The 13,200-nt window shown below is 36.2% G+C and overlaps 1 protein-coding gene and 1 pseudogene across 1 annotated transcript; one reads left to right on the plus strand and one right to left on the minus strand.

The window, feature by feature from the left end:
- The first annotated feature begins 4,134 nt into the window (after nucleotides 1-4,134).
- Nucleotides 4,135-7,691, plus strand: LOC130463382 (uncharacterized). Its single transcript, XM_056832495.1, has 4 exons — nucleotides 4,135-6,524; nucleotides 6,631-6,930; nucleotides 7,007-7,118; nucleotides 7,206-7,691. The coding sequence occupies exons 1-4, from the start codon at nucleotides 4,135-4,137 to the stop codon at nucleotides 7,689-7,691; spliced, it is 3,288 nt and encodes a 1,095-aa protein (XP_056688473.1).
- A 386-nt stretch (nucleotides 7,692-8,077) lies between these two features.
- LOC130463383 (beta-fructofuranosidase, insoluble isoenzyme CWINV6-like) lies at nucleotides 8,078-8,822 on the minus strand (annotated as a pseudogene).
- Nucleotides 8,823-13,200: the final 4,378 nt, after the last annotated feature.

Genomic DNA, 13,200 nt, shown 5'->3' on the forward strand with positions numbered 1-13,200 from the left:
AATGCATAGAATATATATATTTTATGTAATGCAGGTACTCCAAGTGACTAGTATGGCCAATCTAGGATAGTTAAATACGATATGCGAACCGTTTTATCTTTGAATGTAAAGTTTTAAATATGGTCTGCGTACCATTGAAATTTTGATGTAATTTTATTATTTCAAGTATTTCTAGTTTAGAACTTTAAGTTAGCACTACTAGATATCACGGTGTTTCTCGATGCTATCCCCTCGACGCTCTGAGTGACCGCTGGCCTGCGAAAATAGTATGCGTAGTTTCTCGACGCTGGTTGTGGTCGATGTTATTTCTCGATAACTAAACCCGTCGAGAATACGAACGTGCCACGCACGTGACTAAAAATTCTCAAAGCGCGATTTTAAAAAATTTCCAAATTATTTGGAAACCGCTTAACCCACGTACATACGTAATAGAGAGAGAAAAACCTCAAAAACAAAAACCCTAAAAAACGAACCCAGGGAAATTTCCATCAGATCAATTAGTTTTCCAATAATCAGTTCTCACCAAGCTTCAAATTCGATCTTCGTTCCATCTCATCTCTTTCGTTTTGCCTATCACTCTCGCTTTTTGTTCCAAGAAATCAAGAAATCTTGTGCGGAAATACAATCTTGAGCAGGTACGCGGTTTTTTTTATTGTTTTTTTCATCGAAATTTGATTTACATATGGTGATCCTAGTTTAATAATGTGTACTTGTTTTTATTATGATTGAAATTTTGAGAAAAATTGAACCAGAGGAGGTAAAATTTGACGAGAATTGGGTTTTAAGTTGGGTTTGAGTCTGAATTTTGAGGATGAATTAGGATTATGATTAGTCGTTTGGCGTTTTTGGAGCCGTATCCATTAAGAGAGAAGTTCGTAGGTTCTCGCCTTCCAAGTTAAGTTTATGATGCTCTGCTTACAATTATCGCATGAGTGTATGTTAATAAGTTCAGCATTTGAGGGGGTGGGGGTGGGGGTGGGGGTATTCTAGTGAAATAATGGCAAATCGTTAATTGTGAGGATCTGGACGATGTGACTATTAGTTCCGAAAGAGGAGTTAGCTGCTCGACAAAACTGATGTTTGAGAAAGAGCTGCAATAGAATATAGAATCTTTACATGTTTCTTTAAGTACTCTAAGCATTATTGTAAAAAAAAAAACTATTGTACATGTTTCTGTACTAGCCTCACAAACAGCTATAGATGCTTAGAATTGACAGGCTGATCAATTTCTAGTTGGTGGTGTGTGTTACTTCACTGGACTGACCGACCTACTTTGTTCCTCGATAATGAATGTTGTATAACAGAATTTTTTAAATGTTTGATTTTTAGAGATAAGGAAATAGCATATGTGGTTCCGTCCTTGTTTACATCCTCAAAGTCGTTTGTGTTATCCTTTTCTTTTCTTGTAGTTGAGCTGCCTGAGCTGGTCTGTGCTTCTTAAATGATTAGATATCAGCATGCATTTGTATGTTTTCCTCCAGGATAATGTGTATTGGCGTTCATGGTGATTTGGTTATCATACATGATACATGTGAATCACCCTCAATTGTCATGGGAATCATTGTTTAACATTTGATATTTTACTAGGGAGGCCATCTGATTGGTAAAACGAAGTCATACTTTGTATTAAGTTAGAAATTAGAAGTACTTGTATTACTCTTGGCTGGTCTACTAGGTGTTGGTCAAATTCTCGTGTTGCTCACTAGAAATAAGAAGTTACCTTCTAATGAGAATTGCTTGCAAATTTATAGTAGTCAGTTTGAGCAAAGACACGTAGTCAGATATTTGAACATAGTGGAAATGGATGCTTCGTAGTTTTTAGTTGTTGGTTTAGCGTAACATTAAAGCATGTAAGTATGACTCTTAAGTTTTGATACCTCAGAAGTCAAAACTGTGCTTATCTTGCAGAATGATGTTGTTGATTTGTTGATTGGAAAGCAATTAAATGATTGTGCAATAATCATGTGTGTATTTTATTTTTAATTGATCTTTAGTTGGCTTTCCATTTTCTATGGATCTATGCTGGTGAATGTTTGTGACTTGGGGCAATGTGGTAATATAGGTTTGTTTAATATTAGCTCTTTTCTTGTGTGATCCTTTTTACTTTATTTTACTGTAAAATAAAATTTGAAGGAAATTTTGACAAGATAAATCCCCAGCTTTTGGAGTCTTCTTAAATTCTTATAATAAGAACTTTAATATTGTCAACATTCCGCCTTTCATTTCTGCAATTTGGTGGGAACTTGGGTTAATGTCGGTTTGAATCTCAATTTTGAGGCTGAATTAGAGATTAGTGTTACCGGTTGATATTCTGACTTGCTTATTTTCAGATTCTTATGGGTTTAATTTCTTGTTATATGAGATTTTTTGCATAAAGTTTTGGGGTAAATTTGTTAATATATTGTATCGGGTTTAAGTGGTTACTGTATTGTTTTGATGTTTTTCTGCTTGCATTTGGGTTGGAAACTTTAAGTTGGTTAGTCTATATGTGTGCTTGTCTGTATGTCTCTGCTTGTAATGTTTTAATTTTCAATGAATTCAGTAGATATAGGTTAGTTATTTTAATAATTCTATTATCTCGAAAATGTATATTGTCAATTTAGGAACAAACCATATAACAGAACAGTTCTTGATTCGGTATGTCAAGTTTGTTTGTTTTGTGTTTGATGTCGTATTTCGACGCGGGATCTTTCAGAACAGTTCTGATCTGTACAGAACAGAACAGTTCTGATCTATGCAGAACAGAACAGTTCTGATCTGGGCAGAACAGAACAGTTCTGAACTTCACAGAACAGTTCTGATCTGTGCAGATCAGAACTGATATGTGCAGATCAGAACTATTATTGGCTTTAAATTTCTTGATTCGGTATGTCAAGTTTGTTTGTTTTGTGTTTGATGTCGTATTTCAACGCGGGATCTTTCAGAACAGTTCTGATCTGTGCAGAACAGAACAGTTCTGACCTATGCAGAACAGAACAGTTCTGATCTGGGCAGAACAGAACAGTTCTGAACTTCACAGAACAGTTCTGATCTGTGCAGATCAGAACTGATATGTGCAGATCAGAACTGTTATGTTAAGTTCAGTTTTCTCTGGCATGATTTACTCAAAAAACTTTCTGATTTACTTCTAAAAAGAAACTATGTGCTAGTTGAGACAAAATTCTGTTTAATTACATTTACATTAATCTAGAGTGATAAAAAATTTCATTTTCCTAGGGACGACACTCTGGCTCTTCCAAAGGGCTCATGATATGATTAATCAGGTGGCTCTTAAGCCGTCTACATTGCTTGATTTCTCTACCTAACACAGAGTATATTTTGTTGGATTTTCTTTCATTGTCTCTGTTATACTAGTATTTTTAATGGATAATTTATTTTGAAACTTCCCTTGAATGAAACATCCCTTATATATATAATAAACTTTAAGTTCTTGAGTTTTTGGGCTTCACTGTGCTTGATGGTTTGATAGAGAGCATTCATTTTGAGCCCTGTTCCGGTGTTCCCTCATCTGAATGACATAAGATTCTCTAACATGTCCAATCTTATCCAATGAGTTGAATCTCCTCTAAAGTCTAATGCTTTTAAGGTGTATTTGTTGTATCTTTATCTTTTGCATTCAATCTTGCAATCTTAATATAGCCTTTGATCTGAAATATGAATTTTTCCAGTCAATTACTAATTGAATTTCGCCATTTGGCACAAATTGAAGGGGATAACAAACGAACAGAAGACTGTAGCGAGGAGCAAAAGGCTTGGTCAAGTTGATTTGCACTCTTGTAGACGAACCAGGTGATTAACATAATCTTAGATTGATATCATGTTATTAACAATGCGTGACAAAGTAGCTGGTCTTATTATTTTTCTCATGAATTTGTGTGAAGTGTCATGTTTAAATATATGTTATGCATTTCTATCATTGTTGCATGTTCCTATTGTTGTATGTTTTTCAATAATAAGCTGCTACCCTTAGTGGAATTCTAGTTTATTGGCTGTCAAATTCTAGATTCTAGGATTTTGTGTGATAAGGTAAGGTTACTTTGTGGATGTGCGTGGTGTAAGGCTTGTCTAGGCTCTTTTGTTCTTGTGTGTTCCTTACTAAAAAATCCTTGGAATAAGTAATTTTTTTTTATAGACATGGATACTAGTTGGATTGATTTACGCAATGGGGATCCTGCTTATTATAGTGGTTGCTTGAAATTCATGGAACTTGCGAAGGAGACTCTTGTTGAAGGAAAAACACGATGTCCGTGTAACAAGTGCAAGTTAAATAAATGGCACTTCGTAGAAGAAGTTGGAGGACATATTTTGCTTAACGGTTTTCTTAAAAAATATCGAAATTGGGTTTTTCATCGTAAAGTCAATGAAGGGAGAAATAGCTTTGAAACCCCTAGTGGTCTAGGAAATGCAGTAGGTCAAGATGACATGGGAGAGTTGCTAAGAGCATCTTTTGGTGTTGACAATTCAGAGTCGCATAATGAATCGCAAGGCATGCCCGAAGATGAAGTTTTTTATGACATGCATGAGGAGTTTGATTTTCATTGTGAGGTAGATAATGAATTTCCATCAAGTAACTCAGGTGAAGAAGATGCTAAGTGTAAACGACTAATGGAAGCCGCTGATAAGGTTTTATATGAGGGATGCACTACTTTCTCAAAGTTATCCTTTATTTTACACTTGTTTCACCTTAAGTGTATGTTCCACTGGTCCGCAGAGTCATTTACTAAATTGCTTGAACTTCTAATAGACGCATTTCCTCAAATTAAGGAGTTTCCATCGTCTTATTATGAAGGAAAGAAGATAGTGAACGATTTGGGGTTAGGATATGAGAAAATCGATGCATGTCCAAATAATTGCATTTTATATTGGGGTGTATTTGCAGACAAAGATGAGTGTCATGTTTGGCATACATCAAGGTGGAAAACAGTGAAAGAAAAGGAGGATAATAAAAGTGAGAAAGGAAAGAAAATATGTAAGAAGGGCGAGCCAGCTAAAGTAATGCGATATTTTCCTCTTATACCTAGGCTAAAGAGACTCTATATGTCATCTAAAACAGCTAAGGATATGAGATGGCATTTTGAACATAAAGATGATAAGATCTTAAGGCACCCGTCGGATGGTGAGGCTTGGAAAAGTTTTGATAAAAGATATGTAGAATTCGCCGAAGATCCTCGTAGTGTTAGATTAGGTCTAGCGAGTGATGGTTTCAATCCATATCGTCTAATGAATACCAATTATAGTACATGGCCGGTGATTTTGATTCCTTATAATTTGCCACCGTGGCTTTGTATGAAGCCATCATCATTCATTTTGTCCTTGCTTATTCCCGGAAAACATAGTCCTGGGATGGATATTGATGTGTATTTGCAACCATTAATCCACGAGTTAAAGTTATTGTGGGAAGGTGTTCCTGCCTTTGATGCGCATAGTGGAAATAAATTTAAGATGCGAGCAGCCTTACATTCCACTATAAACGACTTTCCGGCATATGCTATGTTGTCCGGTTGGAGTACAAGAGGTTACAAAGCTTGCCCTACATGTGCCCATAATACTAATTCATATTGGTTTGGCGGCAGAATGTGCTACCCAGGGCATCGAAAATGGTTGCCAATTGATCATCCTTATCGTTCTCAAGGTAATTTATTTGATGGGGAAAATGAATACGGGGTTGCTCCGGTCCCTGCAAGTGGGATAGACATTTTGAAGGAACTAGAAAAGGTTAAGTATGTTTATGGACAATCAAAGAAAGCACAACCAAAGAAAATATCTAAGAAAAGAAAGAGACTTCAAGGTGGAACTTCTCATGATGAGCCGGATGATGATGATGGTGGTGAAGAGGAAGCCAATGTTATTTGGAAAAAGAAAAGTCTACTCTTTGAGTTGGAGTATTGGAAACATAATCCTCTAAGACATAATTTAGATGTTATGCACATTGAAAAGAATGTGTGTGACAATGTGATAGGAACTCTTTTAGATATGGATAAAAGTAGAGATGATAAGCAAGCAAGACAGGCTCTCAAAGACAAAAATATAAAATCTCATCTTTGGCCTCAATCTGATCCAAATCGTGTTAATGACCATTTGCCTCCCGCTGAATACACCATGTCTACAGAAGAGAAAGAACGTTTTTTAAGGGTCATAGAAAAGCTTAAAGTTCCCGATGGATACGGGTCTAATTTGCAAAGATGCGTAAATATTAAGCAGCGTAAACTTATTAATTTGAAAAGCCATGAGAATCATGTCCTCATGCAAGATATTCTTCCTATTGCTTTAAGAGCATCGAATGCCACTAAAGTTATTGACTTGCTTGAGGAGTTGTCTGACTTTTTCAAGAATATTTGTTCGACCACTATTCATTCTGATGACTTGGATACCATTCAGTCAAAGCTTGTATTGACTCTTTGTAAGTTGGAGAAAGCTTTTTTACCAATATTCTTCACAATCATGGTTCATCTACTAATCCATCTAGTGGATGAGGTCAAACTTGGCGGACCTGTTCAATACCGATGGATGTATCCCATTGAAAGGTCAATATCTCGAGCCTCTATCTTATTTTATTTTATCATTTCAATTAAAAAATATTCACTATTCTTATTTTTTTCTTTCACATTCACTTTCTTCATTCTATAAAAGGTACTTGGCATTTTTGAAATCTCATGTAAGCAATAAAGCCCAACCTGAAGGGTCAATTGTGGAAGGGTACCTCTTATGGGAGACAATTACATTCTGCTCTAGATATTTAGAAAGTGTCGAGACCATATTCACCCGACCGAAAAGAAATGAAGATGGTGTTCTAGACAATGACACATATTTATATCATTCGGGTTGTCGTGTGGTTGGAAAGCAAGAAAACGTTCGTCTCGATGACAAAAGTTTAAGACAAATCCATCGCTATGTTTTGCTTCATTCAGATGAGATGAAACCGATTATTGAGTAAGTAGTGTCATGAGTTAACTTAGAGTTACTAACTATTAATTTTTCAGTAACACAATTTTTTCAATGTATAAAGTGCTTTCATATGCCAAAAACGGCAAGAGGATGAATGTGGAGGAAGTCAATCCAACGAAATTGTAGAAAATGGGTGGATAATCAATGAGTTCCCTGAGTGGTTGCGAAATCAGGTTATATATATGCAGTAACCTTTTGACCTTTTTTGTTTTGTATGTTTTTTAATCTGTAATTAACCATTTTTTTTAAAAAAAATTTAGGCCTATAACATAGATGTTAGTACAACAGAAGGAAAGTTGAGAAAAGCCTTGGCCGGTGGTTTAAGTAATTACAGTAAAAAACTTAAAAGCGTCATTGTCAATGGCTACAAATTTGATACTGTGGAACGCGAGCGATTTCGCAAGACACAAAATTCTGGAGTTTTTGTGGAAGCAGATGGCCAAGAGTATTATGGAAGACTCCAAGACATATTCGAATTAAATTACTATGGTTCTTTTAAGGTTATAATGTTCCGTTGTGAATGGGTTGATATACATAGGGGTTTGAAAACAAACCCAAATGGTAGTGTTCGTGTAAATTTCTCGAAGTTGATGCACACTGGCCGAAATTTTCATGATGATCCATTTGTTTTCTCATCTCAAGCAAAACAATGTTTTTACATTGAGGATGAGATACAACAAGGATGGTCGCATGTTGTTAAGACTAAGCCTAGGGACTTCTTTGATATAGGCGATGATGAGCCTTAACATTATGCTCTTGCTCCAACATTATTATGTATTGATTTCAAATGAATGGATTTCTTTTTTTATATGTTATTTTGAGAATTCCTTTCTTTCTAGAAACATCTTTATTGTATATATGTCACTGGTAGCGATATCTTTCTAGAAATATCTTCAGTGTATGTCTTTCTTTGGTAAGTTCTTTCTTTCTAGATATTACTTTGGTAGTTTCTATTTTCAATAGTTAAAGGGTGGATTTTATGTGTTTGTTGGTTCTAAGTAGTTAAAGGCTGCAAATGAGTGCAAAGAATAAGCTGTAGATGATATGTTGTATAGTTGCTTACAGCCCCCTCCAAGACTTACAGCAATTGTTGGTTGTGTGCTTATTTTAAATGAATTGCTGAAGTTAATGTTCATGCTCTACCATTTTTCTTGTCATTTTCTCTACCATTAGCCTCCAATACCCACGCCCATAATATTCGTCCTTTTTTCTCACCATCAAAAAATGTCTTTGAAGCATAAAACTTACTTCCATAATCATATCTCCAATCAGTATTATCTTCCATAAAGTCAGTTATGTCTACTTCGAATTCATTCGTTTCAGCCTTATAAAATCCTAGTACATAGTGATCATGATCAAGAAAGCTCGCCTTGAGAACGAATTTAGTATCTTCCCTCTTAAGATAGTTCTCAACTCCATCTTCACTATCAATACTCACAGGATAGAAATCAGGACACTCCCACATTCCAGTTCTTGCTGAAGAGTGAAGAGTGTTCTTACTCCTAGTCCACTTAACAAAATCTTTACTGTGGTACAGAAACGTCATTCCTCTGCCAATCTATCTTTCCACCAATAAGAACTTGCCACGTGCCATCAGGCGCTTGCCAAGCAGTTGTTGGATCTCTTACGTTGCTAGGATCAATATCACCATCTGTGACTGTAAACTTGATCATCTGTGACTGTAAACTTGTTGCTAGGATCAAGATTAAAGAATTCAGCAATTACAGGACCAATTTCAGGTAAGGATCAGAGGAGTCCTAGGGGAATGCTAGATTCTGTGACTGGAAATTTTGATCATCTGCCCCAGTATGTAAAAAATTAAACTGAACTATAACTTGGCCTTCAATTATGCTGCAATCTTTTGATGCTGAGTACATATCAGCTGAGGATCAGTCCAACTAGGTTACATCTCCTCTGCATCTTCTAAGTTTGTCAATTCGAATGACACCTCCACATCAGCCTTCCACTGAAAAAGTAAAACTACATAGTTGTTAGAAAGATTTCTAAAAAGATTGTGATTTGCAATATGACTAACCTGAGCTGCTGTGATGCCACCAACCTCAAAAACGATCCATGCATTGCTACTTTACCTTTGCAAAGACTTTCAATCTCTTGGATAGGCCACTGCATTAATTGGTTCCCACTAGTACTAAGCCATATTTCTCGAGGTAAAGACTACAAATTAAGAATACAAAGCGAAAACGTCGAGTTAAACCGAGAACCAGTAGTAGTATACCTGAAGCCCTGACCATCCCTTTTTTCTTTCTTTGCATGATTTTCCGTTGTTTATACTTTGAATGCGTTAATTTGGAACTGTTTATGTTATCCAAATATGTTATTTTCTTACTGTGAGTAGTCTGAATTATTTTCTGTTAAATGTGAAGGCCTTCCTTTGATATAACAATAAACTTTTATGATTCATGTCTTTCAGGGACGAGATGAGTTATCGTAGCAAACGAACTAGGATTGCAGCTCTAAATGAGTCTCGTAATGCATCTGAAGTTCCTCCAAAAAAGGCTCAAAGGGCAGCAACATCACAGTTAGCATCACAGTCAGCACATCCACACAAAAATCAGCCCACTATCCCAGTTCCCTCGCCCTCACTCAAAAACAAAAGGCCTGCATCATCACAGTCAGTCCATCCACCAAAAAGTCAGCCCACTATCCCAGTTCCCTTGCCCTCACTCCAAAACATAAGGCCGGTATCATCACAGTCAGTCCATCCACCAAAAAATCACCCCACAATTCCAGTGCCCTCGCCCTCACTCCAAAATACAAGGGGAACTAACGACAGATGGGGGCCATTCAATCCTCAAATTACCACTAGCACTCAACGTGGGCCTTCGTCTTCCACTACCACTAGCAACCTTATTTGGAAAAAGCCACTCACTGTACCAACAACTAGTGAACCTAAGGTTGCATCGAAAGGGCCATCAAGGTACAACCCTACTCTAGACAAGACTTTTAAGTCACCTAATATCCCAACTGAAAATCCCACAAAAGTCCCACAGTCTAGGCTGTCAGAACCACCCAAGCACCCTTCCACTGTTTCTCTAACTTCTCAGCTACCATATGAACTTGCTAAACAGTCCACATATTCAAAATCTGTTGCTTTTGATGCTAGTATATTAGAAGAAACACTTGATACTCGTACTGGGAGTTCACCAACAACACCCGAGGATGAATATGCAGACCATATAAGTGATGGAAAAGCAACAGCAAAATCCAAAGAATCATGTGATGGAAAAGAAAAAGAGATCTTTAAAGGATCTAGGTCTCGATGTCATGAGTCGCTCCCTGAATGGCTAAGTACAGTTGAGTATGATAACAAGGAGCAGGTTTTGACCATAGGTACATTCACTTCCTCTTATTTTAATGAATCAGATTTTGTCATATTGTATAGATTAGTTGAATTAGTTGCTAGCAGTATATCTGACCTGAACTTGTTTTGAGCAATTTCAGATTAGTTGAATTAGTTGCTTGTTGATGTAGCCTTCATATTGAGTTGTTCATACTGAGTTGAACTTGTTGTATATCTGACCTAAACTTGCTATGCTCTGGTAAATCTGACTTGTTCATACTGAGTTGAACTTGCTGTATATCTGACCTGAACTTGTTGTATATCTGACCTGAACTTGTTGTATATCTGACCCAAACATGCTATATCTCTGACCTGAACTTGCTTTATATCTGACCTGAATTTGCTTTATATCTAACCTAAACTTGCTGTATACTCTGTCAAATCTCAATTTCACAGCCAGAAATTAGACAGAAATTAAAATCACCGAGATTCTGGTTAAACTTTACTGAAATCAGGTTTCGCCTATGACCAGATGATTCATAAGCCTCACTGCAAACATGTTTATACATCCGACAAGTAAAACTGAATTTTGACAGTTGGACCAAGCATGTCAAAGGATCATACAAAATTATCCTAGTGCTAGAGTTTATCAAAAACCTAATCTGTGAATTTCTGTAAATTAAATTTGTAGTAAATCAAAGAGTAAATCTAATTTGTGAATTTCGAAATCGATCTTGTCTTCTTGTAAATGACTTAGATACTTCTCTCCTTTCAGCTACATGTAATCATTGACTAAGGTCTTTTATTGCAGAGATTCTGTAATTAACTTTATGCACTCCTACAGAGCTGTGAGTTATGAATCATTAGGCAATCAACAACTTTTCTGTAGAAAACCTATTTCTTGTGAAAATATAGAAATATAACAGGCTCTCTAAAAATACAGACACGATTATCTACTAATATAAGAGATGTCAACATGAATGCTAAATTAGAAGTGATGCACCTCCTTCTCTTTTCTAATTCGAATGATTTTACTCTTTGATGTTGCCTTTTCTAGATGCTAAGGGTAATCAGCAACTAGTTAGCGGGTCTATTCAACCAATGGACGTCTGGAACACCAATGGAAGCATCAAATATGTTGTGCACTTCAATGAACTATACCAACCGATTAGGAAAGGTGGGCATATTTTAGTCAGATTCCTTGGAAGCATAGCAAAGCAAGAACAATACTGCCCAGTTTTAGAAAAGACTTGGGGTCAACTGGACAACTATTATAAAGTTGAAATCATCAAATTGATTAGAGTATGTTTCTTCTCTCGATTTTGCTGATTTTTTAAGATTGAATTTGTGTTAACTCATATAGTCATTCATGGCTTCGTATTTTTTTAAGGACAACTTTGTGATTCCTGATGATACAAAGAATGAGGACCTAGCTCTCCAACGTGTTGATAGAGTGTGGAGGCAATATAAATATGAAATTAAGAAAAAGTACTTCAAACCGAATGAGAAAACAATAGAAGCCATTAAAAAGGAAGTGCCACCTGGAGTTTCCAAGCAAGACTGGGTGAACTTGGTCAACTATTGGGATTCATCCAAAGGGAAAGTAAGTTTTTAATATACTGTTCTACACTTCTACGTATTGTTTACTACTTCCATTACATCACTTAGTGCCCTCGCATCATGGTGTTTAGTATTATGGGGTTTCAAGCACAAATATAAGGCCCACTGGCAGGGACTTGGGGAGTCTAAGGTTCGAACAAGCTGGTCCTGGAAAGTCTGTTTCTGAATAACTTGTCAGACCGGAGTACTCTGAGTTGGAATGAAAAATATGACCTGAAACTACAATCTCACAGAAATCTCGTTTTAAGAGAAAAGATGAAACATGATTAAAAAACAGTTGGAAACCTATAGCACGTCCTTTAGGATCAAGGTAGCACCACCAACCAGTGAGAATTCCCGCAAAACAGAGATTTAAAATCATGAAACAGCAAACCTTCAAAGACGAAAATTCTAGGGATACTGTATTTGTCTAATCGACCCAAAAATAAAGATATGAATTGATATTATTTGTTCCCTTGGTCAAGTCTATGTAACACCTGTGAGGAAAAAGGTCCTGGTGCGACTTTGCTCTGCTTCAATATTGTGGCTTTATGTTAGGTTAAGTATCCTTGTCAACAGAATCTTTTGGGTTATTGCCTTTCAGTTCGAATTGTCTTTTGGGTTTAGTTTATGTGTTTTGTGACAGCATATGAACTTCATAGCATTACTGGTTACAGACCTTACAGTACCTTACTATGTCGATTTCTGTTCTCTTAGATTTTTGTTTTTTTCGAATATGAACTTAGAAGAGACTCTGATATAGTCTTCGAACTGAACTACACTTCTTGAATTTATCGAATCTTTTTTTTTTTAGAGAACTTGAACTTATTGAACCTAAGTTAAACCTATTTATAATATTAAATTGAACTGAAAGTATTGGATTTGAACTAGACTGTTTTGACTCTTAAGGAGAAAATCCCAAAAAAAAGAAATGACCTACATACATGATACATCCAATGTAGATACAAAAGTTTTCTGGTATAATTTATTTCTCGCAAATTGCTCTTGTTTAAGTATAGGCAATGAAAAGATAAATACTGTTATAATCCTCTCAGGAACAAAAAGAAGAGTAAAACATTTTAGTGCATGGCTTCCTTGGCCTCCCATAGATTGGCATTTGGCAATACGTTGCCAGAGAAAATATATATCGTCTGATCTGTGATAGAATACTCTGTATTAGATAGCATGGAACCATAATACTTCATAAATCACAGCTTAGAGACTCACATGCTTGTGATAGATAGGCTAGTAAACGAGAAATACAACTCAATAGAATAGTCGCACGGACAACATTTACACGAACTGCTGCCAAGTAAATACTCCAGTGTAGAGATTAGCAACATGAAAAGGGGAGT

This window comes from Spinacia oleracea, chromosome 6, assembly GCF_020520425.1.
Source record: "Spinacia oleracea cultivar Varoflay chromosome 6, BTI_SOV_V1, whole genome shotgun sequence".
Lineage (NCBI taxonomy): Eukaryota > Viridiplantae > Streptophyta > Magnoliopsida > Caryophyllales > Amaranthaceae > Spinacia > Spinacia oleracea.

Coding starts and splice junctions, on each gene's coding strand:
- LOC130463382 (XM_056832495.1), top strand. CDS start 4,135: ATGGATACTAGTTGGATTGATTTACGCAATGGGGATCCTGCTTATTAT. Junction 6,525..6,630: donor TGGATGTATCCCATTGAAAG/GTCAATATCTCG, acceptor ATTCTATAAAAG/GTACTTGGCATTTTTGAAAT. Junction 7,119..7,205: donor CTGAGTGGTTGCGAAATCAG/GTTATATATATG, acceptor AAAAAAATTTAG/GCCTATAACATAGATGTTAG.